This window comes from Corylus avellana, chromosome ca2, assembly GCF_901000735.1.
Source record: "Corylus avellana chromosome ca2, CavTom2PMs-1.0".
Classification (NCBI taxonomy): domain Eukaryota; kingdom Viridiplantae; phylum Streptophyta; class Magnoliopsida; order Fagales; family Betulaceae; genus Corylus; species Corylus avellana.
The window spans coordinates 50,267,832-50,291,250 of record NC_081542.1 but is presented as its reverse complement, the minus strand read 5'-3'; the positions used below and the strand labels follow the sequence as shown (position 1 = coordinate 50,291,250).

Genomic DNA, 23,419 nt, shown 5'->3' with positions numbered 1-23,419 from the left:
GAAAGTAAAGATTGTGGTGACCAAGGAACAGCTGGAGTTGCTACTGAGAAGCACAAAGAAGTTCCAGTCCAGTGATATTGCCGGCCAAATTTTAGGGAGTTGTCAAGTAGGAGATGTAGAAGGGTGTCGGAAATGGCATCCATCTTTAGCTACCATTCCTGAGGTGCATAGTTTTTGAGTGATAGGATAGCTACTGCTATCTTTTCTTTTTATGAGTTGCTTAGAAACCAAGTCACCTTGGATATTGTATATATAGTATCTGTCAAACTATGGTTAAGAGAAGTCTTGTTTGATAGAGATAAAATCAAGATAAAAGAACAGTGATCATGTGGTAATGGCTTCCAAAAAAATCAGGGAAACCAAAATCCAGTGAGAGCATTATATAGGAAAGATGTATTCTGTCATAAGAAATGTGATATAGAGAATGGGATTCCCAATGTGTTTTGTCAAAGAAGAATACCTTGACATTAGTTTCTTCATACATCTTGGTGAGATCTCCCATTAAAGTGTACATGATTTTCTTGAAAATCTATGTCTGTTTCTTATTTATGTCCAAATGATTTCCCTGTTTCCCATATTCCTCAGTAAGTTGCATATTTCACATAATGTTTTCGAATTCAACTCCATTTCTGTCCCAAAAAAACAAGCCAAGAAAATTGGACTATAATTTATTCACGAGTATGAACCACGAAACCATACTGTATACCATTTACATTATCTCAAGCGGAGGAAAACACAAATCAACACCATCTTAGGATGTACAAAGTCGGTTCCCCCTTTTAGCAATCAGGCCTTTATTTCTTGTAGCTATAATCATCAGCTGAACTTCGTTTGTGTATGTACATTGAAAAAAATCACACAATGTGGCTGACAAATCAAATTATTTCCTAACCATTTCAACTTTCTCCAATGTAAGGAAAGGAATCTTCAGGATGCTTTTGATACCCTGCAGCAATTGAAAACCACCAAGTTTAAGGAATGACGGCCAAAGCGAATGCAAAAGTCACTAGGATTTTCAATGCAATTATAGGTTAAGATAACAATGGTTGAACCATGAATTCTGAGTAAAACAGAGGAAGAAGTAGAAACAAACCTTATTGATGAGTTTGCAAATCTGTTCTTTCTGTTATCATCCATCTTCAATGACGCAGCTTCCTTTTCTCTAGCTGCTGCTTCTCTCTTCATTTTTTTAGACTCTACTTCGATGGCTTTTGTCAGTGCATCGACCTTCTTCACGAGCATCTGCAAGGGATATTACCTCATGTTTTCAGTACTGTGTGTGTGTGTGTGAGTGAGAGAGAGAGAGAGAGAGAGAAGTTGCCTGTACCTTTACTTCTTCATCCTTAGCATTCAAAGTACTGTTTTTAACTTCACAAAGCTTCTTTAAGTTGATGACCTCCTTTTGAAGTCTGTCATACAGAAATCCTGAGACCACGTCTTCATTATTTCCTTTGTTTTGTGGATCTTCATTACCACCCCTTTTGGATTTGATTTCTGGTGAGGCAATTGTATCATCATCATTGCCCTTACTGATATTTGTGTCTGTGTGTGCCGCTATTTCTGCGTTCTCCTTTTCACTGCTATCAACAACTTTACTTCTAGATGCCCATATACCTTTTCTCATCATATTTTCTCCAGAAGCGTTTTTCTTTTTTAAGCTATTTGCATGTTTTAGCTCTCCAGCAACATGGGCTGTTTCAGGTTCCACATTGGGCTGTTGCAAGGGAGAGTTTCTACTGATGGTAGAAGCCCTTGGCTGGGATGTAGACCTCTTTCTTAGTCCACCATTGCTTGTTAAGAAGCCAAAAAAGTTACTGGACTTCTCTGTCTTCGGAGACCCACAAAACCTATTAGGATTGACTGAGAAACTCGTGACATCCTTCAAACCTTCTTCAATTATCTTAAGTCTCAGCTTTAATTTATCCTGAAGTAAATTTACATTAGTAAAAAATTTACTTATTTTAAAAGATCAAAAGCAGAATGGTCTAGATTGACTGACAGGAAGATTGGAGGTCATATGTTTACCTTGAGTTGTGCTTCTGCCTTTGCTGTTCTCTCTGATATGGCTAATTTGTCTCTCAACCGCTGCATCTCTGCCTACATTTGCAAGGTATGATTAATCATACAAAAAAATACTAATGGAATAAATGCATTCATCTGTATATTAAGTTCTAACCCTTTTAAATTTGATCTTGTAAAGAGTTAACTAGCAAATTATAACAATAGAAAACCCACATTCACAGGAAGTTAAACAGCCAAGTGTGTGAAACATTGGGCTAATGTAATTTTTCAAGGAAAGAAAATACCTGCATCAGTCTTCTCTCGTCAATCCATTGCTTGACGGGCATAACTTTGTCATTTTCATCTTTCCACTCATTAGCCACCACAGTTGCAACTCTGTTCGCTAAAACTTTGTTTCTTGCTAGCTCCCTCTCCAGAGTCCTCTTTTCCTCCTGTGAGTTTGGACCAAACTATGGTAAGAAATTTGAAGTCCAAAACATGAAAATCAATAGAACACCTAGTAAATTAAAGTTCATTCAGTAGAATTGTGGATATCACCATATATAACCATGACACATACATGTAATTCTTCTATCTGCCGTTTGTAGTCACGAACAGCATTGGCGGCAGCCCCACCGGCTAGAATGGCCTCCTCAAGTTCTTGAATGGTTTGGCTAAGCTTCTCAACCTCTAAAACCTTTTGGCGATTAGTTTTCTCAAGGATTCTGTTCTCTTCCTGCATGTGGTATGTTTAAAGTTGGATTAATTACTCAAACTTCTTTATCCTCATCAACAAAACATGATCTGATGAAGTCTACCTGGCAAATCTCAATCTGTCTCTTCAATTCGTAGTTATGATTTTGAACCTCCTCAACTATTAAAGCCCTTTCTAGAGCACTTCGCAATATCCTCTCTGCCTCAAGAAGAGCTAATTCTTTTGACTTGGTGAGACGTTCCAAAGCCTTCTTATCCTCCTGCAGTGCTGCAATCTGAAAAGGCCAAGAGCCAAGGAAGAGTGCATACAGTGTGAGCCATCAAAAATATCCGTATATTATTGCATTTGTTTTAAAAAGCAGTAACCTTTTAACTTTCATCTCCTACCTCATTCTTATACATTTTGATTTCAGCCTCAAGAGGAGCAATGACTGAGGCAATAGGAAGAGACTCATCATCCTTCTGATTTGCATGCACCCTTCTAAGGGTTGCTTCAGCAGCATACTGTGCAGCCAATGCATCTTTCTTCTCACTTGTTAGTTTCTTGATTTCAAGGTTCTGCATTTCATCAGATTTTGACACAAATGGAGTATCTTAGCCTCACGAGTTAAGAACACTTTGTAGTTCCTATAAGTCCCAGTAAAACTTTAACCAACCTTATGTTCAAGAAGATTTTCAGTGACTCGGAGTTTCTCTTCCATTTTATTAACTTCATTTGTGAGCTGTAAAAAAAAAAAAAAAAAAAAAGCAAACATAAGTTTAATGGCGAAAATTTGTACAAAATAACTTCTTCCTACACAACAAAAGACATTCCAATGTACTTAGTATTACAAAATGTTGTCCTGAACTGTGAGAGACAATGTTTGCATATGATTGTTGATTACCTCTTCTATAGCCTTATCCTTCAAAGCTTCAGTTCCTCTCAAAGCCTTGATTTCACCCTGAGCAACCCCTAACTCCCTATCTTTCTCTGAATAGAAAAATCAAAAATGATAGTCATGAATCGCTTAAAACTTGTACTTGACAAGAACATACAACAATCATACACCTGCTTCCATGTTAATTTGACAAGAAAAACCTTGAAAAATAACGAAATTTCTGCAAATATACATGAATTTACAAAAAATAACCTGACTTGTTGCAAGAAATTTAAATCACAGCAAAGCAAAGAATGACCAATTTTTTTTTTTCTTTTCAAGGGATTAATGTTTAAGGTGGCTATTTACAATCTAATGGATAAAAAGTATAGGCACTTACATGGGAATCATGTCTCTAAGTAGCCGGCATAAACTACCAAAAGTCAATTATGTTACACAAATCACCATGGTCAATTATATGGCCAATTAGTTTTTCACCCAAAAGTATGATCACCATTGTTCAAGGGTTTTTTTTGTCATTAAAAAAGTTAACCATAATCTACTACAGTAGATTATTGTATGACTTTACTCCACTCATCATATACTGTTACCATAGAAATGCTGTCATTTCAGGACTAGCAAAATGCTAAAATCAGAAGAGTGAAATTCAATAGACTCTATTACAGGAAAAACACATAAACTATGAAAAGAACTAAAATATATACAAAGAAGACAAGAAGACACCACAAATCTAATAACCTATGCAGAAAAAAAAAAAAGTTTATATGGTTTACTAGCATAGTTCCAACTTCCAGCATCACTCAAACCACAAATCTAGTCCTTAATAGTTGTAAAAACCAAGAGACCATTCAACTTTTATGGAACCAAATCAGTTAGCAGAAGTAAAATAGACCCAAAAAAGCTTTACATCGAATTCAATGATCATTTTAAACAAACTGTAGCAATCAACATATGAACAACGTAATGCTATATGCAGGGCAGTCAGAGAAAAAGTGTCTGTGTATGTGAGAGAGAAGAAGAAGAGAGAAACCTTTGAGTAAGTTCTGCAGACGATTGAGCTCTAACACAACAGGGTCAGGGTGAGCAAGAGAGAGCTCTTCACACCCAAGTTGTTCCTGATCATGGCTCCCCATCTTCTCTTGGTTTCTTCTCTGGCGCTTGGAAATGCAGAAAGGAGCAAGCAAAGTCCAACAACAATAACAACCAAGAACTGGGTTCTGATGGGTGATGAATGTCAAAGGGGGATGTCAGCTATATTTGAGGAAGAGTCCGAGCTTTCAAGGAATTGACCGCAAAGAGAGAGATGAGCTTCCCTTGTTGTGAAGCAAAATTTTGAAAGGCACAGATCTCTTATGGTCGGCCTAGCCGGCTGGCTCCTCTCTTCCCCTCCTCTTGACAGTAACGGTTACTTCTTCTTTATCATCATTATTTATTTTCAACATCAATATCTTTAACCAATTGATAATCTAAAAAAGATTACCTCTTTCAAAAGTACAAAAGATTAATGTTTTTCCAACGGTTCTATTTGATCATGATTCTCTCTTAGTGCCAATTGCATATTATTATTTTTTGTTCAAATTAATTTTTTAGCTACCTAACTTATGTGGAAAATCACATTTGGACCATTCAAGAATGGGCACATTGTTGGAGAGAAGGATTAAAGGGATGATGAGTTGTTGCCATTTGTTGCAACTCAGCAAACTAATATGTGATTGGATAAACTATGATCCACATATATAAGTGATAGATTATATATATATGAAATCCTCCTTAAAAGAAAAAAGAAAAAAAAGAATTCAGGATTTTGTCCTTATCTTGATGAAAGTGGTTGATGATAGCTCCAGTTTTATAGGAAAAAAACAAAAGAATTTATGGTCGTTAGATTTTGATGAGATTTTAATTTAATTTTTGGATTTTCAATTTTAACAATTAGATCCTTTTAAGTTTTTATAGGATTTCAAATAAGTTACTCGGTAAACTTACCATCCAATTAATTAACTGTATGCCACATTAGACCAAACAATTAATGCCATATAGCTTTTATTTGACACGTGATGTATCAATTGTACGTGTCATGTACCAAAGTTGGCTGAACACACATCTTTTTTTATTAATATGCTTTTAACTTCGAGTATATTTTAAATTTGAGGCTACAGTGCAATATAATGCCCACATTTGGCCCATATTTAGTGAGGGAAAGAGGATTGAAATTCTCCATTTCATGTGATTGTCCATTTGCCACGCCACTAAAAATGGGTCAAATATGAGCATTATATTGCATGAAGCATTTCTTTTTAAATGTAGAGATATGCTAGAATCTAATAAAAAATTCATATTTTGCCCATAAAAATCCATGTGCATCATCTTCTTTTTGTTTTGGTTTTTTTATTAAAATTAGAAGATGATGTGGCATCTTGCCACATTGATTTTTATGGGTAAAATATGGAGTTTTTATTACATTATAGCATTTCTCTTAAATTAACGTGTCAAACAAGAGTTATATGACATTAATATATTGGTTTGACATGGCATGTCATTAATTAATTGAGCGGTAAGTTGATGAAGGAATTCATAACAAAAATTCTAGTTATTGAAATTGAAAACTTAAAAGAATAATATGAAATCATATTAAAACTTAGGGACTAAATTTGATTTTTTTTTTCCTTATTCTTATTGAGTTTTATGATCCTTCAAATTGAATTAGGTGAAATTCTTCCAATTCACATATGTCCTTAGAATATGTAATTCGTACGTGCATTTTTAAAATATATGTGACAATCATATGCTTTAAAAACAACTGTCACATGCTCTGTCACCTGTTTAAAAATGCATATGAAAATTATATACTCTCAAGACAGACAACAATTTAATAAACTGAGTTTGAAGAGTTTTCACCGACCTAGTTTGAAAAAAAAAAAACCTTCATCCATCTAAACTACCCAAGTCCATCGCAAATGACATGGGAAAAGGGGGTTGTTTGGTCTTGTCATTATCTGACTAAATTGATGGAAAGCTCTTGCTTTGGAGTAATTCAATTGCTTAAGCGTTAAATCCGTCTTGAAACCAAGATTTTGTATGCTTAGTGGGCATCACTCAAAGCAGATTTTGAATCAAAACTTAGGAAATGAGGTATTGATGACTGGGAATCGATAGGGACGAACTAAAAGTGGCTTGAAAGAATTACGTACTATGCCATGGACAGCCAGCCATTGCCATCTTTGCGTAAAAGTATGATTATATGTAAGAAACCTTATACATTTGGCCATTTTTGTTGAGTTATATATACTTGTGGGGGTGTTTGGGTAGGCGACAAGGGAAGACTCCACCAACACCCATTACACATTACCCTTTTAGAATACTGAAAGATCATGACCAAACCCTAATAGCTCCATAGCAGTCAAAAGGGTTCTTGATTAATATAAGATTTGGGGTTTTTATGTTAATGATTTCTCGACTATATTTCTGGCTACAGTAGGATTTGAAAATGATATGAAGTGGGATCCAGCTAAGCCTTGAGGTTGGAGGAGTTTATTTCATTTCGGTTTATAAAATGGATACATGATTTTTTAGTAAAACTACTAAAAGAATACATGACAATTTTATAGACGAGATTAGAGAAAATTTTTCCGATTCAATTTAAAAAGAAAATTCTGTGCTTGTTTCAATGATGTCACATATGGAATGTGTGTACTGTTTAGAGGCTTCCAAAGGGTGTCTTTATTCAGGTATAAAAAGGTTCATAGAGGTATTGAAAAAGAAAAAAGAAATACAGTATTCTACTTTCATTTACTTTTCATACACCTTGGACTTTTGCTAATCTTTGAGGTGGCCTGTCAACTTCTCTCATTCAATGATTATAAAGAAATAAAAGAGAGAGAGAGAGAGAAAATGTTTCTAGCTTATTTGGCAATTACAGCTGATTATGGAGTTTGAATTAGGACATTTCTTTTTATAATTGTCTTTGAACATTAGACAAGGGTTCATGGCCTTCAGGCCAGGCTGGTGGATTTTATCTGTCCAACTTGTAAATGGGCTAAGCTCTACCTTAAGCCCATATTATATTTGCCAATAATTGGGCCTGGGCTTGTTCATTACAACTGAGTTATAAGACTAGGTTGCTAATTGCAGGTCCTATGCACCTTCCATATATATGGTTCTATAGAGAAGTGTTTGTGGGCTTTTGTTGTTCACTATGAAATCAAGCGCATGGGTCAGTTTTTTTTGGGGTCATGTTGTTAAATTTAACCATGTAAATAATATTATATCATTTAAATTTTTTTAAATGCCGTGCCAAAATATTTATCACGTGACATTATTTATACAATTAGATATAATAACATTAAATCATAACCGTGAAATAATTTATCTCTATTTCACACTTTAAATGGAGAAAATCATATTTCCAAAGTAGGCCTAGTTACCGATTCCTTTGGGGCGGAAAATTGCTCTTTTTGAATTTCGATTTGATGAGGGGACAAAAAAAGAAAATCGTTACCAGCCTTGATCCAAATTCTCGAATTTACTGTGTAATTGGTACCAACAAGGAACAACAATAACAACAAAGAAAGATTAGTATGCGTTAGGATTTTGCCTGGCCCTAATTGAGATTTGACACAAAGGGAAAGGCTTTGTGAGAAGGTTAGGTTTTCAATATATATGAAATTTTTTATTTTACTGAGGTGGGTCAACTTTGAATTTTTCAATAAATACTAAATTTCGTCTCGATCCGTGTAAAATCTAAAAAAGGATTATCGATCTCGAGCTGAACTCACTCGAGAGCTGCCTAAGCAGCTTGAATAGGATTGGTAACTTTAGGTCGGCTCGAATTAAACCGGATTTCGCCCAACCCTACTACTTATAAGGTTTACCTAGTAGCTACATACATGAAATCTTTATAAACTGATTTGAATATGAATATTTGGTTGATATATATATAAGCTTAAGAGATGAAAACAGAAGAATCTCCTTGGCTGAACGTACATGTGAAGTGATTCTTGTCTGCTTTAACCGACCTGGGTTATCCTCTATCCCATCAAATGTCACAAAAAATAAAATGGAACAATTTCATTCTTTTTGGGTTGGCAAACATATCCTAGAAGGGTTTTCATTAGATTAGGCTAAGACGAGAATCCTCTAGTGGCATGTGGAAAGAGAAATTGTTTTGCTTTCCAGAGACCCTTGAAAGTCATCCTTTTCATTAAACAAAGTCCAAGATACTTCTTTGATCAATTAATCTTTCCCTGGATTCCATAAACACAATGGAGAAGAAAAAGTTATTCCTTTCCTAAATTCTAATCTTCATATAATGTTGAAAAATGAAGCAAGTTGATAAACAATACATTCCATTGGATCCAATGCACTGACTAATCTGCCCTTCTTCCATTCTTATCCTTTTGACGTTTCAGTATAAGGGTATTCTTGTAACCAAAGAACAAATGAGATTAAGGGAGGATAATTTGGGAAACCACATCACAAAGAAAATAGGTAGCAGATTGGCCGACCAAACTTTGAAAGTTATTGAAACCATCATTTCCAGCAAGGGATATATATATAACCATACTTCCCAACAGGAACCTCAAGAAGACATATATATATAACAACTCCTTCAATCTCTCTCTCTGTCTCTCTCTGGGTTTGTAATTGTAATCCAAGAGGCCATGGATGTCCCAGAGAAGCTTATGCAGTACAGATATCATATCACCATAGCAGTCATTGTTTCAGTGGTCCTTTCCTTACTGTTGTATGGAGCCCCTCGTTTTGTCACCATCCTGGCCTACTTTTGGCCTCTCTTTGCCTCCACAGCTGTATTCCTGGTGGTCATAGTAGCCTTTGGCGGCCTTTCCCAGTTGGCAACTGATCAAGCTCACGGTGAAAAAGCAGGAGAAGGGATCCTAGATTATGTTCAAGGCCAACCAGAACATTCTGAACAGCCTCAAAAATTGGAGTGAACTTAGGAGGTTCAAATTTCCAGCTTTAGAAGTGGGTTCAGATCTTAGTTTAGTGTCCGTTGATCCGTGACATCATATTCTCTGTAATTATATGACTGCATGATAGGAAATTGCAAACTCCCACTTTTTTTTTTTTTTTTCCTTTGTTTTTCATTCTAAATGTGAAAGTGGCTTGGATGGCAATGGAAAATGTAAACCCTGCAAATAATGCTTGCAAAGACAGTTCGGTTCTCTGTCTATATCTTCCTTTGTTGTTTCTGACACACAGGCTCCTCATATAGCGTATGATAGCAACATTACAACATATAGCTTGAGACTCATCAAACGAGAAAAACATTATGTGGCACCATTTCTTTATCATTTTGTTATATGAACTTTTACTAGATTCATCAAACAAGAAAAACCCGTTCAGCCTTCATCGTCACCTCTCTCCATGACATGAAGCGGATGTTAGTGGCGGTTAGTTAAAAAAAAAATGGTCCGCCCGTGAGTGGTTATGGGCAGACGGTTACTCAAATCCACCCTCCGTTGAAGCCGGATGCGGAAGTGGAAAACCGCAGTTCTCCACCCGTATAGGGCGGTGTAGAGCCCTAACTTTTACTGGATTGATTGAGTAGTTTTGGTGGGTATATACCTTGTTTTGAGAAGAAAATAAGGATTGAATTTTGGGAAAAATGATGGTGGGGATTTGTTGATGTCAATCATTGATTCCTTTATGAATGGTGATATAATCAACATTTTCAAAGGAAACTTCACTTGCCAAAGATGCTCGATCTCTGCAAGTAGAGGACCTCACTTTTTCTGCTCTTGGCTTTCCCAATTACATTTAGAGCCCCTCAAACACTCTCATTCGAAGCTACATCTCAATGCTATTGGTCAAGTACTTAAGGGTCGTTTCAAGATAACTCGAGTTTTTAAGAAAGCTTGCATTTCCTTATTTTGCTCCCTTACTTCTTGCCCTGAAAGGTCCCATTTTCTCTAACAATGAGCCTTGGATAAAAGCTTGGAAGTGCTTCTCACGTCAAAATAACACACCAATAGAAAAGATCTCAACTTATTTTATAAGTTACTATAGAAATTATAAAAGGGCTGAGTTATCAACTTTAAAAGATTATGTTTGTCAGATCTGAGCTTGGGATGATTGCGATAGCCTAAGATCAGATTTGGTCAAAGAGCCAGATTGATCAGCATCAAGTCTCTTGAATGTCTCCATCACAAGTGAAACATCCTCGCTGCTAATCTTCCCCATTTCCTTCAGCTTATATATGACAAACTCTGCAGCACTGATAAAGGAAACCAAAAAGACACATAAAGAGTTATGCCAAAACTGAGCTAATTATTGAAAACACCAATTAACATTATGGAAATTACGTGCTCTTACCTAACAACTTTATCACGATCAAGATCAGCTGCCTCAAGATCCGAGAATGTCAATTCTCGTGAAAGAACCCATTTCACCATTGATCTATGCCTTCTTTCAGTGTATAGTTCAGCAAGGTAGAGAAAGAACTGTGCTAAGCAAATGGTGCTGCCCAGCATCCAGAAAATAGCAAAAATACGACCTCCTGCAGTTGAGAAGCTCTCATCCCCATACCCCAGAGTGGTGATTGTTGAACAAACACAATAGAATGCATCCATAAAGCTCAATTCTTCAACAACAAATAAGAAGACAGTTCCTACAACAATAAGCACCAGAAGAAGAAACCCCACCAAAATAAATTTGTATTTAATTTTGTTGGTTTTGACTTCCTTAAGAATCTCATCTGGACTGACTTTTCCACGCATGTAAATGGCTCTAACTACAAGGATTTCCTGCTTTTCTACCACGTAATCAGCTGCCTGGCTGAGAATCAGCCCCACAAGAGCCATGCCTGTGAAGACATAAATGCATGCAAGTAGTTTTGCCAATATGGTTTCTGGCACAAGGTCCCCATATCCTACAGTGGTCATTGTAACAACACAGAAGTAAATGGCATCAAGAATCCCACTTGTTTTTTTGCCCTTGATCTGATGCCTGATGAGGAAGAAACAAAGGGTGCCTCCACCTAGGTAGGCAGCCAACAAAACAACCACATGCTTGATACTAAATTGTTGTTTCACAAATATAGATTCAAAAGGTAAAGGATATTCCACCCCATTTTCTCTTCTTCTCTGGAGGTTATTCTTTTCATTGAGATGAGAATGATCTTTCATATCTGGAAGCAATGATTCTTTAGCATCATCATCAGAAGCCATCAGAAACTTCAACTAAGGTTCATCTGATTCAGGGAAAACCTGCAGAATACAGATTATGAGAGGAGTTTCAATTAGCCTTGTAGCAAATTGTACATTTAAAAGCTAAACATAAAAACCAGAAGAAAATGAAACGAATTAAAATATCAAGCCATTTAAGATATCACCTTCCTGATCCCATATATATATATATAACTAAAATTCTATTAAAGAAGATGGGTCAAACATAAATCAAAATATTTAAAAGAAAATATAAAGAAAGCAGAGAAAGTGCTGCTTATGGGAGATAGAAACAGAACCAATACGTCATTGAAAATGAAAAAAAATAAATAAATAAAAATTCTGTCTTACCTGAGAAAGCTGGTTATCGCAAAATCAATTTTGAGTTTGATGCCTACACTTTTCCATGAGAGGCCATGAGAGCAGTAGTTTCAAAGTGATGATAATGAACCAAGATTCCCTCTGCTGCTTCCAACTGGCCAGTTTCTCACAAGCGGGTACTTCAACTTTGCCAGTTTGGCCTCTATGTACGTATTAAGATAAGACCCACATGCACAGCATCACAAACTACAAACAAAAAGCTACCCTCTATTCTCGAATGCCCCAAAAGTCAACAAAATAATTTAACATCTTTTTAGTGCAACCAACCCCCGCCATTATTGGAGCTAATCTTAAACATTGTTAAAGCAGTTGGCTTAATTAGTACAAGAGTTTGTCGGAGCGGAGTAACAAATAATATAAGGGAGGAGATTAATCTGGTAAAGTAGAAAGTAACGGGAAACCTTTTTACATGGTCAGTTGTTTTTTTATAGCTAATATGTCGTAACCGCCAGCCATATGGCACATGCTCATTGGAGGGTTTTTTGTTGCCGACCTCTGCAAACGATCACATCATGCTACAATTACAAGAACCTATGCTGACATGTTAAAACAGGGGATTTGGAGCAATGCTTGCGACTGAACTTGGGTCGACTAATAAATTAATGGGCCAGTCATAAGGCCCAAGAAAGATCTTCATATGTCCTCGAACGCACGTGATATATAGTAGGCATACATTACTTGAGCTTAAACTCCTTCAATGGTAAATAGCTGAATATGCATAAAACACACACGTAGGGAGTCGGGACATTCATGAAATGACCAAGAGACATGGTTTGGAGTAGTTGTGTTCAAACGGCGGGCGGTTATAACCACCCTATTAACTGATAACTGTTTTGGTAGGCAGTTATAAAAAACTGCTAACTACTAATCTTTTTGACCCTTCTATATAATAATATAAATATATATTATATATTTTATATTAATAATAATTATAATATAACATCCAAAACGACGCCATTTAACACCAAAACGGCATCGTTTTGGCCGTGCATGACGGTATATATGTGAAATATAATGTGATATGTGATGTTTTGAGCCAAACCTTATTCAAAAACATAGCTGACCTAAAAAACAACATGTTCTTTTCATTTTTTGGGAACACTTTGGCCCAAAACGTTCAAAATAAGCCTAAAAAATAGGCTCAGTGATGGCTCAAAAAACTTAAAAAGCCTAAAAACCCATATAAAAAAAGTGGTTATAAAATCACCGGTTATTGATTTGAATAACCGCTAACCCCTAGGCGATTGCGGTTAGTAGTTATAGCCAATAACCGCTAATCGTAACCGCTTGTGCAGCCCTAGTTTGGAGTATCCATACTAGCTCGGGTGACATCAAGCAATTTTACCCACCAAAACTCATTGAAAGGCCCATTTTCCCGAATAAGTGTTTCGACGGTTCGACAAATTAAATGGATCCCGGTCCTGGTTGTCTTGGCTCACCCAGTGAACCACCCAGGCCGAAATCCAGTCACTGGATCAGCGATATGGGTGCTCTGAACCCAGCCCAATCGTGGCCTGAATGATTGGTTTTTCTTAGAAGCCCAAATAAAAGCCCAGGAATACTCAGTACCCACTACCCACTGAGTTGGACTTTATTTTGTGGGATTTTTCCATAATAGAGGGAAAACCAGGATCACTCGACTTGGGGAAGAAGAAGCAGAACAAGGGTTTAAGCATTTCCCTCTCCCTCTCTGACTGGTACGTGATATTTCAGCACTTAACAAGTTCTCTTAGACCAACTTCAAGCCTAAATTACTGTCTTTTTTCACATTTTGTTCCTATTTTCTTTGTCGTCTGTTCAGTATTTATTTCAAACACCTTGCAGCTTTAGACCCATTAATTCTCATAATTTATAGGTAAAATATCTTGGCATTACTGGGTTTTAGTGTTTAGTTCATTGCATATCTTATCCTAACAAGAAAATCCCATTTTTGTTAATCTTTTAATTTTTCTGTTTGCTAACTTTGTTGTTGAATTTGTACTGCCAGCTAGTTTTTGGGGCTTTGGGTAACTTTGACTGAGCTGTATATGTTCAATCCTAGTGTACATAATGACATCGGTACCGTCAAAAAACATATGGATACGGCGGCAGCAATGCCCATGTGGGGATTGGAAATGTTATGTTGCATATGAGGGTGATGCTGAAGAAACATCCTTAGCATCTCAATTGGTGAAGAATGATATGGCGCCATTGGAAGCAATGGTTGCTCCTTATGTTGGAATGGTATTTAAGAGTGATGATGATGCATTTGAGTATTATGGCAATTTTGCTAGAAAAAATGGGTTTTCGATTAGGAAAGAGCGGTCGAGACTAAGTCCGCAACTGGGTATTTATAAACGCGACTTTGTTTGTTATCGTTCTGGGTTTGCGCCTGCGAAGAAAAAGCCTACTGGGGAACACCATAGGGATAGGAAATCAGTGAGGTGTGGATGTGATGCAAAAATGTATTTGTCAAAGGAGATTGTTGAAGGGGTTTCTCAGTGGTTTGTTGTGCAGTTCAGTAATGTTCATAACCATGAACTTTTGGAAGATGACCAAGTGCGCCTCCTTCCTGCATATCGTAAAATTCAAGAGGCAGATCAGGAGCGCATACTGTTACTTTCTAAAGCCGGGTTTCCCATTCATCGTATAGTGAAGGTGCTGGAGTTGGAAAAGGGGATTCAAGGTGGACAATTGCCATTTTTGGAGAGGGATGTTAGAAATTTTGTTCAAAACCGTAAGAAGGTTGTTCAAGAAAACGATGCTTTGCTCACTGAAAAAAGAGAGACTGATACAATGGAACTGCTTGAGGCTTGCAAGGCCACAAAAGAGACTGATGAAGACTTTGTCTATGATTTTACTGTGGATGAGAATGATAAGGTTGAAAATATTGCTTGGTCATATGGTGACTCAATTAATGCATACACCATGTTTGGTGATGTAGTTTATTTTGACACTACTAACCGATCAATCACATATGGAATGCTTTTTGGAGCATGGCTTGGCATTGACAACCATGGTAGAACCATTTTCTATGGTTGTGTCCTGTTGCAGGATGAAACACCCCGTTCCTTCTCATGGGCTTTACAGGTTTACTGCTAATATCCTTTGTATTCGTTTTAGTTATGTTTTCATATATCTTCCCTTGCAACAAATTGTTTTTCCTCCTTGGATACAGGCTTTTCTCCGTTTCATGAGAGGAAGATGTCCACAAGCAATTCTAACTGATCTTGACCCTGGGCTTAGGGATGCTATAACAAGCGAGTTACCAGGCACTAAACATGTCACTTCTTTGTGGAATATTCTTTCCAAGCTACCGAGTTGGCTCTCTCTTCCACTTGGATCTCGCTATGCAGAATTTAAATCCGAGTTTGATGTGTTATATCGTGTGGATAATGTGGATGAATTTGAACTTAGATGGAATCAAATGGTTTCAATGTTTGGACTTGGTTCTGACAAACACATTGCTTTACTCTTTTCTTTACGGACATCTTGGGCACTATCCTATATGAGAGGTTACTTTCTTGCCCAAATGGCGTCTCAGTCATATTCAAAGTCTGTAGATGCATTCTTGAAAGGGGTTTTTAGTGCACAAACATGTTTACGTAGTTTTTTTGAGCAGGTAGGTTGTCTAAAGGTTTTTGATCTGTTCTTCTTGCTATGATATATGCTATTATGCTCTGTAGTCCTTGCTCTGATATTGCTTCTTTGACTTGGAACTCTTTCAGGTTGGTATTACTGCCAATTTTCAAAATCATGCACGTCTAGAGATGCAGTATATGCATATTAAAACATGCATACCCATTGAAGAGCATGCACGAAGCATTCTTACACCTTTTGCCTTTAATGCTTTACAAAATGAATTGGTGCTGGCCATGCAGTATGCAACATCTGAAATGGCTGATGGATCATATATTGTACGCCACTTCAAGAAGATGGATGGAGAACGTCTTGTCATACCTGAAGATGAACAAATCCGTTGTTCCTGTAAGGAATTTGAATCTTCAGGAATTTTGTGCAGACATGCTCTAAGGGTACTTATAATAAAAAACTACTTTCAGCTTCCTGACAACTATTTTCTAAGTAGATGGCGGAGGGAAAGCTCTCCAGTTATTTATGAAGATGGCAGTACTCAAAATGGTGAGGATGCATGGTTTCGAGAATATCAATGCCTTACTGAAACTCTATTCACAGAATCATCCATTACAAAGGAGCGTTCTGATTATGTTCGCAGCGAACTAACCAAAGAACTCACAAGGCTCCTTAATGAGGTCAGAAATCTACCGGAGACTGATGTTGCTATGGATTTGACACTGTCACCAACTTGTTGATTTAAAGTGGTGGGTTCCATGTATGCTAGCAAATGCAACCACTAGGTGCTTCATCTAATGGAAAGAACAAACAGGTGACAGAAAGTATGAGTGAAAGTTGAAGAAGGGTGGGAAGAGTGACTGATAATGTATTCTGGTTGACTACTTTCAATCAGAAGAGGTAACATTCTGGGAAGGGTTAACTAGAATTGTAAATTAGAATACTGATCGTTGTTCAATTGCCAACAGTTATAAGGGATTCCTGTATGAATAACTAGGCTGAAAAGAATGTAGATGAGGTCAAATAGATATACCTATAATGGTGTAAATTGTAAACTGGCAAAATTTTCTTCGAGTAATGAAGCATAGTTTCCCTCTTATACTGCTCTTACCCTTTCTCGCCTTAACTTTGAACTCGTGCTTTTCAATAAGTGCTTGCTTGATTTAACAAGGTATGAGAATGATTCTTCTTCAATACTGCATCCATTCTTTCTTTTTCTTTCATCAGTTCTTTTCGCTTACCTGATATTTTTACTTATTTATTTATAATTGACTGATTATAGAATTATCTTGTGCTCTTGTATAATTTGCAATGGTTATGTAAACTTCAAGATGCAGGACACCCAGTAACAAATAGTTATGGTCCATCGTACTGTGAGTGAAGTTCCTAATCTGCTGAACATTCAGAGCTGTGTTACATAGTCTTATGTTGGCAAAGTCATGCTTGAAAGGATAAAAAAGAGTGATTGGTTTGTGGATTCATGTCTAAAATTTGCAATCCAGACATAACCTCTACAAATGGTTCGAATTATAAAGTTTCTGGGGACTGGCTTATTTATTGTTTCATGAGCAGCTGGACTAGGCAGTATATGTCCTTGTTTGAACCCAGCAGAGCTTCTAGGAGGAAGTGACATATCCGTTACTGAGGTCCCCATTCTTTTTTTCTTGTTGACGTGCTTCCTTTATTGAAACTTCTGCAGCTTTACCTTTAACTATTCTTCATGCCTTTTCCTTTTTAATTAATTTTCTGCCGTCTCAGTCACTTAATTAAGAATTTGTATATACAACACTCAAACTGATAGGGCAGATTTGTGTACAAGATATACTGTGAAGTGATCAATGCCATGGTTGTGATCCAATTGCTCCAATATGTTAATTTCACCTGACCACTTGATTCAAATGAATTCAGGTTCGATTTCTGGACCCACATTGACAAGTCGTACTGATCTTCATACTATTAGTGCCCCTTATTTCTTTCATAAGAATTCAACTTTTCGTTCTCACAATTATTTGGCACTTATATTCTTGTCCCTATTTGCAGGCAGATAAAGCTGGTTTTTTTCCAACTCATCAATATGGGGCCCTTCTAGATCTTTCTTTCTCATATTTGATTTGCATTTGCAGGTAAAATTTGACATGATTCATTCAATTTAAATCATAACTCCAAAGAGGTTACCTTCTGGGAGCTACCCTGTCCATGATATTTTTGATAAAATATTAATAATAAAACAATGAAAACGATGGTTGCAAACTTCTAGCCACAAAAGTGTAAGAGCCCCATTGAATGGTCGGTTTCTGCACTGTACAATATAATATAGTACATGACAGATGGGACAAATATCAGCTTGTCATCTTTTTTTTTTTTGGAATAGAAAAAGCAAATTTGATTGATTGCACGCATAACTACAAGTTCTATTGTCATTCTGTGACTACCATAACATCAATATTAATCAACGACATGATGAAAACATTGAAAAGGTTACATGACCATTGACACCATTATCATCAATCTCATACGAACATATGTTTGTGGTTTACCTAACTAGTTGAAGTAAAAGAACAAGAAGAAAGCGGCAAAGTTCTACATGCATACAGCAGAAAAAAGGGTTCGAAGAAACCATGAGAGCTTAGTCATTTTTAAAAGAGAACAAAGCATTCTGGCAGATCTCTCAAAATATACATTAGACTGCTATTGGTTGTCTTTGAGCTTCAATCCTAATTTCTTCCTTCATTTTCCTTATGAACTCTTCAAATTTTTTGTTTAACTCATCATTTGCAGCTGCTGGTGCTTCTTCCTCATCTTCTGGTCCCACCACTACCCCACTTTCTTCTTCTTCTTCTTCTTCTACTTCCTCTTTCCCTTCATCTTCTGCGATAAAAGCTTCTGCAAGTTCTTCCTCTTCATCTTCTTCCTGTTCTTGTTCTCTTTTAGCTACAAAACGGACATTCTCTGCCGACCCAGTACTTCTCACATGGACTTCCTCGTCAACAACTGATGCCTTCATAGCAGACACATCAGAATCCGAGTATGCACCGCCAAGATCAGTCTGATCAGAAGGTGAAGAGCTGCAAGAAACAGAGCTTTTGGCTAGAACAGCAAGTATTCCAAAACAAATGAGAAACATGTACTTCCTTTCCAGGGTGTGCGTGAAGAGTGAGAAAAGGGACGTGGAAAAGAAGACGCTGAAGGAATGGGGAAAGCAGCAGAAGCAGCCTGAGGAAGAGCAAAGAAGCAAAGAAAATAGAGAGACTGAGAGAACAAGCTGTAAAGTCCTTTTCAAGATCTGGAACTTGTCGATTTTGTCAGCAGTTTGGAGCTTCTGATCCTCGTTTTTCTCCATCTTTGTTTGTTGTTTCTTTGTAAGCAATAGGGGGAGTTTTTTGTTGAGAGGAATCCTATGATCAGGGGATGGCCTTGAAAGGGGTGTTTTTGTTTTTGTTTGTGTTTGTGTTTGTTGGGTTCTTTGAATTGGTATGTTGTGTGAACATGATGAAGTCCCTCTCTCAATTTATACAAGTCTTAAACTGCTATACTTGAGTAATGTTAGGGACCATCTTTTTATTCTTTTTTTATTTTTTTAAAGCTGATGTGGCTTTTAAAATCAACATTTGATCAAAATTCAAAGTGGAGTGAGAGAGCTCTTGTGAAGATCTACCTGTCTAAGTAGGTGGACATGCTGGTTTGGTAGTCACCCCTCCGTTGGATTTGGCCCTCATAGTAGAATCAATCTAGTTTATTTATTTATTTATTATAAATTTATAATATAACATACAAATGACCAATGAATAATGATGACTTTGTTCGATGGACAGGTTTTAACCCTCTGAAACATTTCGTTGCTTGCTATGTCCTTCCTCGTCTTTGGGTGCCTAGGTGTTATTATAGCATAATTTTATGAGTAATATTATATACTACATTTTTATTTTGTAATGTTGTCAAGACAATCTCAACAAACTTTTGGATTCAATTTTTTTAAAACAAGAACTTATCAAATGGTAGGTTTGAAGTACCATGACAGCAATATCGAGAGATAGTTGAAAAATAAAAATATAATTTATAAAATTACTCATTTTATATTTTATTCAAATCCCAATTATTGTATTCAAAGTAATTAAATGTTGCGATATTATCACATCAATCAATGTTATTTTTAAAATATGAAGAAAATTGTGATGTTGAGGAGATATACGTTGAATTGTTCAAAGTGATGATAGCTAATAACTTCTAATTGATGTAACAATTTAAAAACAATGATTGGTTTCGAAGAAATCTTTGCAACAAGTATATATGGAAGGAAGTGTGTTTTTAAAAACGCTTAAAACCATAATAGATTTAATTACATTTTTAAAAAGTAGATGGGTCCCCGTGTCATGCGGAATGAGGAGTAATAATTAAATTAATAAAACAATAATAAGGACTAAGAAGTAATTAATTAGTAAACAAAGTTCCTGTTTTATTTGGATTCTTCTAGGTGGATATATTGAATTTATAAAATTATTAAAAAATATATATATATTTTCCAATTCTATCTACCTCTGCATAAGTTTCCACATGCAGTACGTAAGAAAAACTTGAAGCTAGCGGCTTCAAATCCATGGCATAACAAGATCATCAAGCTAGCCATAGAAAACGATCAAAATGATGTCTGCGATATCCGAGGAGTACGAGGAAGAGAGTTCAAGTAGTGATGATCTGTTCGAGATCAACCATGAATATGATTACGAGGGTAGTTTGTTTTCTTTTGATTTTCAGAAATGGAACGACAATGTTTTTGTGGCGGTGGGGAAGACGGAGTCACGCTCAAGCATGGATGCGCTGATCTGGACGCTCAGGTACCTTGTTACTCCCTCCACCGTCCTTCATCTCATACATGTTTTTCCGCCGATACGCCACATTCCAAGCCCATGTAAGTTCTCTATCTCTCTCTTTCTCTTTGTGCCTTGCAACTAAATTAAAGAAGCTTTATTGTAGAAGTACTTCCAAATTAAGGGTATAAATGTTAATATTATTTTGAATTTTTTCTTTTAATTTTGATTAATTTGAAAAGGTTATTTAATGTAATTCACTACTTCTTTTTGTGGTCCATATTTGAAAATTTTTTTGAAAGAAATTTAATTGAGAAAATATTTTGAAAAAACAGAATTATAGACCTAAAGACCGACTTGCACTTGCATTTTTTATTTTTTATTTTTAACAGAGATCTACTAAAAATGCCACACTTGTAGATGAGTACTTTTCAATATTATTTTGAAAAAAAAAAAAAAAACTCGAAAGGAACAAAAAAACAAATAAAATTATATTGGTAAAAATGGGGTAGCCGACCACTTTCATTTTTGCCAAAGGGGTGGTTGAACCATATCAAGGTTCGGCCGCCGATTAATTACTTGCAATATGGGGGTGGCTCAACCACTCCCATTTGGCTTTGAGTGGTTTCGGCCACCCTTACAACCAGTTTGATAGTGGTCGAATCATTTGTATAATTCTTAGGCCTTTGGCAATCATTAGGGTGACCAACTACCCTAAAAAAGGTTGGACAATTTTTTTGGCTAGCATGCTGGCCACATCGTATTGTTCCATCAATTTTTTAGGAGTTGAAATGGTAACATGTGGGAGTAAAGAGGGTGAGAGTATGAGAGGAAAACATCTCTACTATTTTCGTTTCTTTTAGTTTGTTTTGGGTCTATTGTTGGGGAGCCCACCCCTTTTTCGTTTTTAGGATCGTTTCCTCTTTTTTCCTTTCGGATTAGGAGTGGAAATGATTCTTCCCTGTAACCCTTTCCTTATTCAATTAAAAAAAAAAAAAAGTGTTAAAATATTATCTCATAAAAAATAAAAAAATAAAAATTATAAAACTGTTATCTTAAGCAAACCAGCAAACTAAATTAAGATTTTTTTTTTTCCTTTCATTTTATGATGATAGTAGGAATGCTTCCAAGAAGTCAAGTGAAACCAGAAATGGTGAAGAGCTACGTGTCCCAAGAAAGGGGCAATAGAAAGAAATTCCTTCAAAAGTTTCTTGACACATGCTCTGCTTCCAAGGTAACGATCTTTACCAAATTTTTATAGCAATGGTCGTATATGACTCACATGTAAGGTGGTTAATTCTTCTTTTACCTCTTACTTTTTGTAAGAATGAAACAGGTAAAGGTTGATCTTCAACTCATTGAAAGTGATAACATTGTTAAGGCTATTCTGAACCTCATCCCAGCTCTCAATATAACAAAACTAGTGCTTGGAACCGCAAAATTAAGGTACAATATCCAAATATACAATAATAACCAATTTGGATCCCTATATTCCAACCCAAATTTCTTGAAATCCGGGTTGGGTAGGGAATGAAAGAGGGGCTTTTGGGCTCGAGATGGTCCAAAGCCTAAAGATTTGCCTGGACATCCCAACCCGGCAGCCCCCTCTCTTATTTCTTATTAAAATTTGTTGGAATTCAGGTATAGTAATAACAAGGATGTAGACATTTTGAATTTCCATATATAGAATTGTCTTATTAATTAGTATTAAAAATTGGAAAGGAAATCGAAGAAGAGGGGTAGTGGGATTGCTGATCAGATCCTCCATAATGCACCGGATGGCTGTGAGATTAAGATCATCTACGAAGGGAATGAAGCCATTGGCCCGATGATTAGGTGGTCCTCTACACGCAGGAAGAGCAGTAAGTCAAAGCCAATATGGATAGCTATATGCAAGTACTTCAAAAAGAAACTATGGAAAAAGGCTAATTAGAGGAGCTAGCCTGTTTAGGGCTCGTTTGTTATAAAAAAAAAATTTTGAGGGATTTTTTTGCCTTCTAGTTATAATATGACATAAATGGAATTTGAGTGGTTTTTGTTTTGAGTAATCTATTAATATTTTTATTTTTTTCCTAATAAACAAAAAGTTGTACTTAAAAAGTGTTACCAACTGTGCTGTTTATCTTTGAAGAGAATACAATAGTATTTATCTACATTTATTTTTATAAAACACTTAGAGTTGTTTAGGTGACCGATTAAAAATTGCTCCGCATCCGCTATCAGTCTATCTACATGGGTTATGGACAGATTTTCAACTTAACTCTGAACGGGCAAATACCATACTCGCTTATTCACACATATGCGGGCGGATAGCGGAATATTGTTAGGCAGAGGCGGATATATATATATATATAGTTCTTCTTATTGAGACTCTATTTCTATGTGCTTCATTCATTTAGTATTGAGTAATGCTATAAGGAAGACTACAGCCCTCCCAAATGCGATGTGACCTTTAATATCACAATTGAATTTAAGATGATCATTATTGAATTTTAATTTATTGATGATTTTAAAAGCCACATTACAATTTAGAAGACTCAATTATAGGGACTCTAGTACTCCTCCTAGATTATAAACCAATATAATACATATGATTTTTTGTTTGTTTATATATAATTTTTAATTAAAGAAAAAAGCATTTATTCCTTGTTTAAATCATGATTGCTTTTTTGCTTGGCAAATGGGACATATTAGCTATGTTTGGGGAGTGCGTGGCCCGGCACTGTAGCTGGAACGGCACTGTTCCAGCTACAGTGCCAACTGACACGTGGCGTCAGAAATTGATTTTTTTTTTTTTTTTAAATCAAAATTAAAAAAAAAAAAGGTGGGGAACGCTGGGTGGTTCCAGCCACCCCTTGGCCAAAATGGGGTGGCCGGACCACCCCATTTT

The 23,419-nt window shown here is 36.3% G+C and overlaps 5 protein-coding genes across 6 annotated transcripts; 2 read left to right on the top strand and 3 right to left on the bottom strand.

Annotated features, from left to right (window-relative positions):
- Window positions 1-645: 645 nt before the first annotated feature.
- On the bottom strand, window positions 646-5,010 carry LOC132171291 (microtubule-associated protein 70-5). The gene is made up of 11 exons (XM_059582575.1): window positions 4,624-5,010; window positions 3,600-3,685; window positions 3,372-3,437; window positions 3,103-3,273; window positions 2,820-2,990; window positions 2,582-2,737; window positions 2,307-2,453; window positions 2,026-2,097; window positions 1,328-1,924; window positions 1,094-1,242; window positions 646-946 (listed from the first exon to the last, which is right to left on the bottom strand). Exons 1-11 carry the CDS (start codon window positions 4,724-4,726, stop codon window positions 928-930), a joined length of 1,737 nt encoding a protein of 578 aa, XP_059438558.1. The 5' UTR covers window positions 4,727-5,010; the 3' UTR covers window positions 646-927.
- A 5,558-nt stretch (window positions 5,011-10,568) lies between these two features.
- On the bottom strand, window positions 10,569-12,257 carry LOC132171596 (two-pore potassium channel 1-like). Its single transcript, XM_059582961.1, has 3 exons — window positions 12,125-12,257; window positions 10,923-11,815; window positions 10,569-10,824 (listed from the first exon to the last, which is right to left on the bottom strand). Exons 2-3 carry the CDS (start codon window positions 11,774-11,776, stop codon window positions 10,662-10,664), a joined length of 1,017 nt encoding a protein of 338 aa, XP_059438944.1. The 5' UTR covers window positions 11,777-11,815; window positions 12,125-12,257; the 3' UTR covers window positions 10,569-10,661.
- Window positions 12,258-13,773: 1,516 nt separating this feature from the next.
- Window positions 13,774-16,821, top strand: LOC132170663 (putative protein FAR1-RELATED SEQUENCE 10). 2 transcript variants are annotated; one of them, XM_059581728.1, is made up of 5 exons: window positions 13,774-13,851; window positions 14,142-15,223; window positions 15,312-15,755; window positions 15,862-16,120; window positions 16,221-16,457. In XM_059581728.1, exons 2-5 carry the CDS (start codon window positions 14,204-14,206, stop codon window positions 16,373-16,375), a joined length of 1,878 nt encoding a protein of 625 aa, XP_059437711.1. In that variant the 5' UTR covers window positions 13,774-13,851; window positions 14,142-14,203; the 3' UTR covers window positions 16,376-16,457. The 2 variants fall into 2 exon arrangements, with proteins under 2 accessions (XP_059437711.1, XP_059437710.1); XM_059581727.1 differs by having other exon boundaries at window positions 15,862-16,821.
- A 1,348-nt stretch (window positions 16,822-18,169) lies between these two features.
- LOC132172247 (uncharacterized) lies at window positions 18,170-19,121 on the bottom strand (the record flags this gene model as incomplete). Its single annotated transcript, XM_059583717.1, is given in 1 exon segment — window positions 18,170-19,121. A coding segment is annotated over 1 exon segment (660 nt). The 3' UTR covers window positions 18,170-18,404.
- Window positions 19,122-20,365: 1,244 nt separating this feature from the next.
- LOC132170199 (U-box domain-containing protein 35-like) lies at window positions 20,366-22,462 on the top strand. The gene is made up of 4 exons (XM_059581088.1): window positions 20,366-20,630; window positions 21,645-21,763; window positions 21,866-21,975; window positions 22,252-22,462. The coding sequence occupies exons 1-4, from the start codon at window positions 20,366-20,368 to the stop codon at window positions 22,460-22,462; spliced, it is 705 nt and encodes a 234-aa protein (XP_059437071.1).
- Window positions 22,463-23,419: the final 957 nt, after the last annotated feature.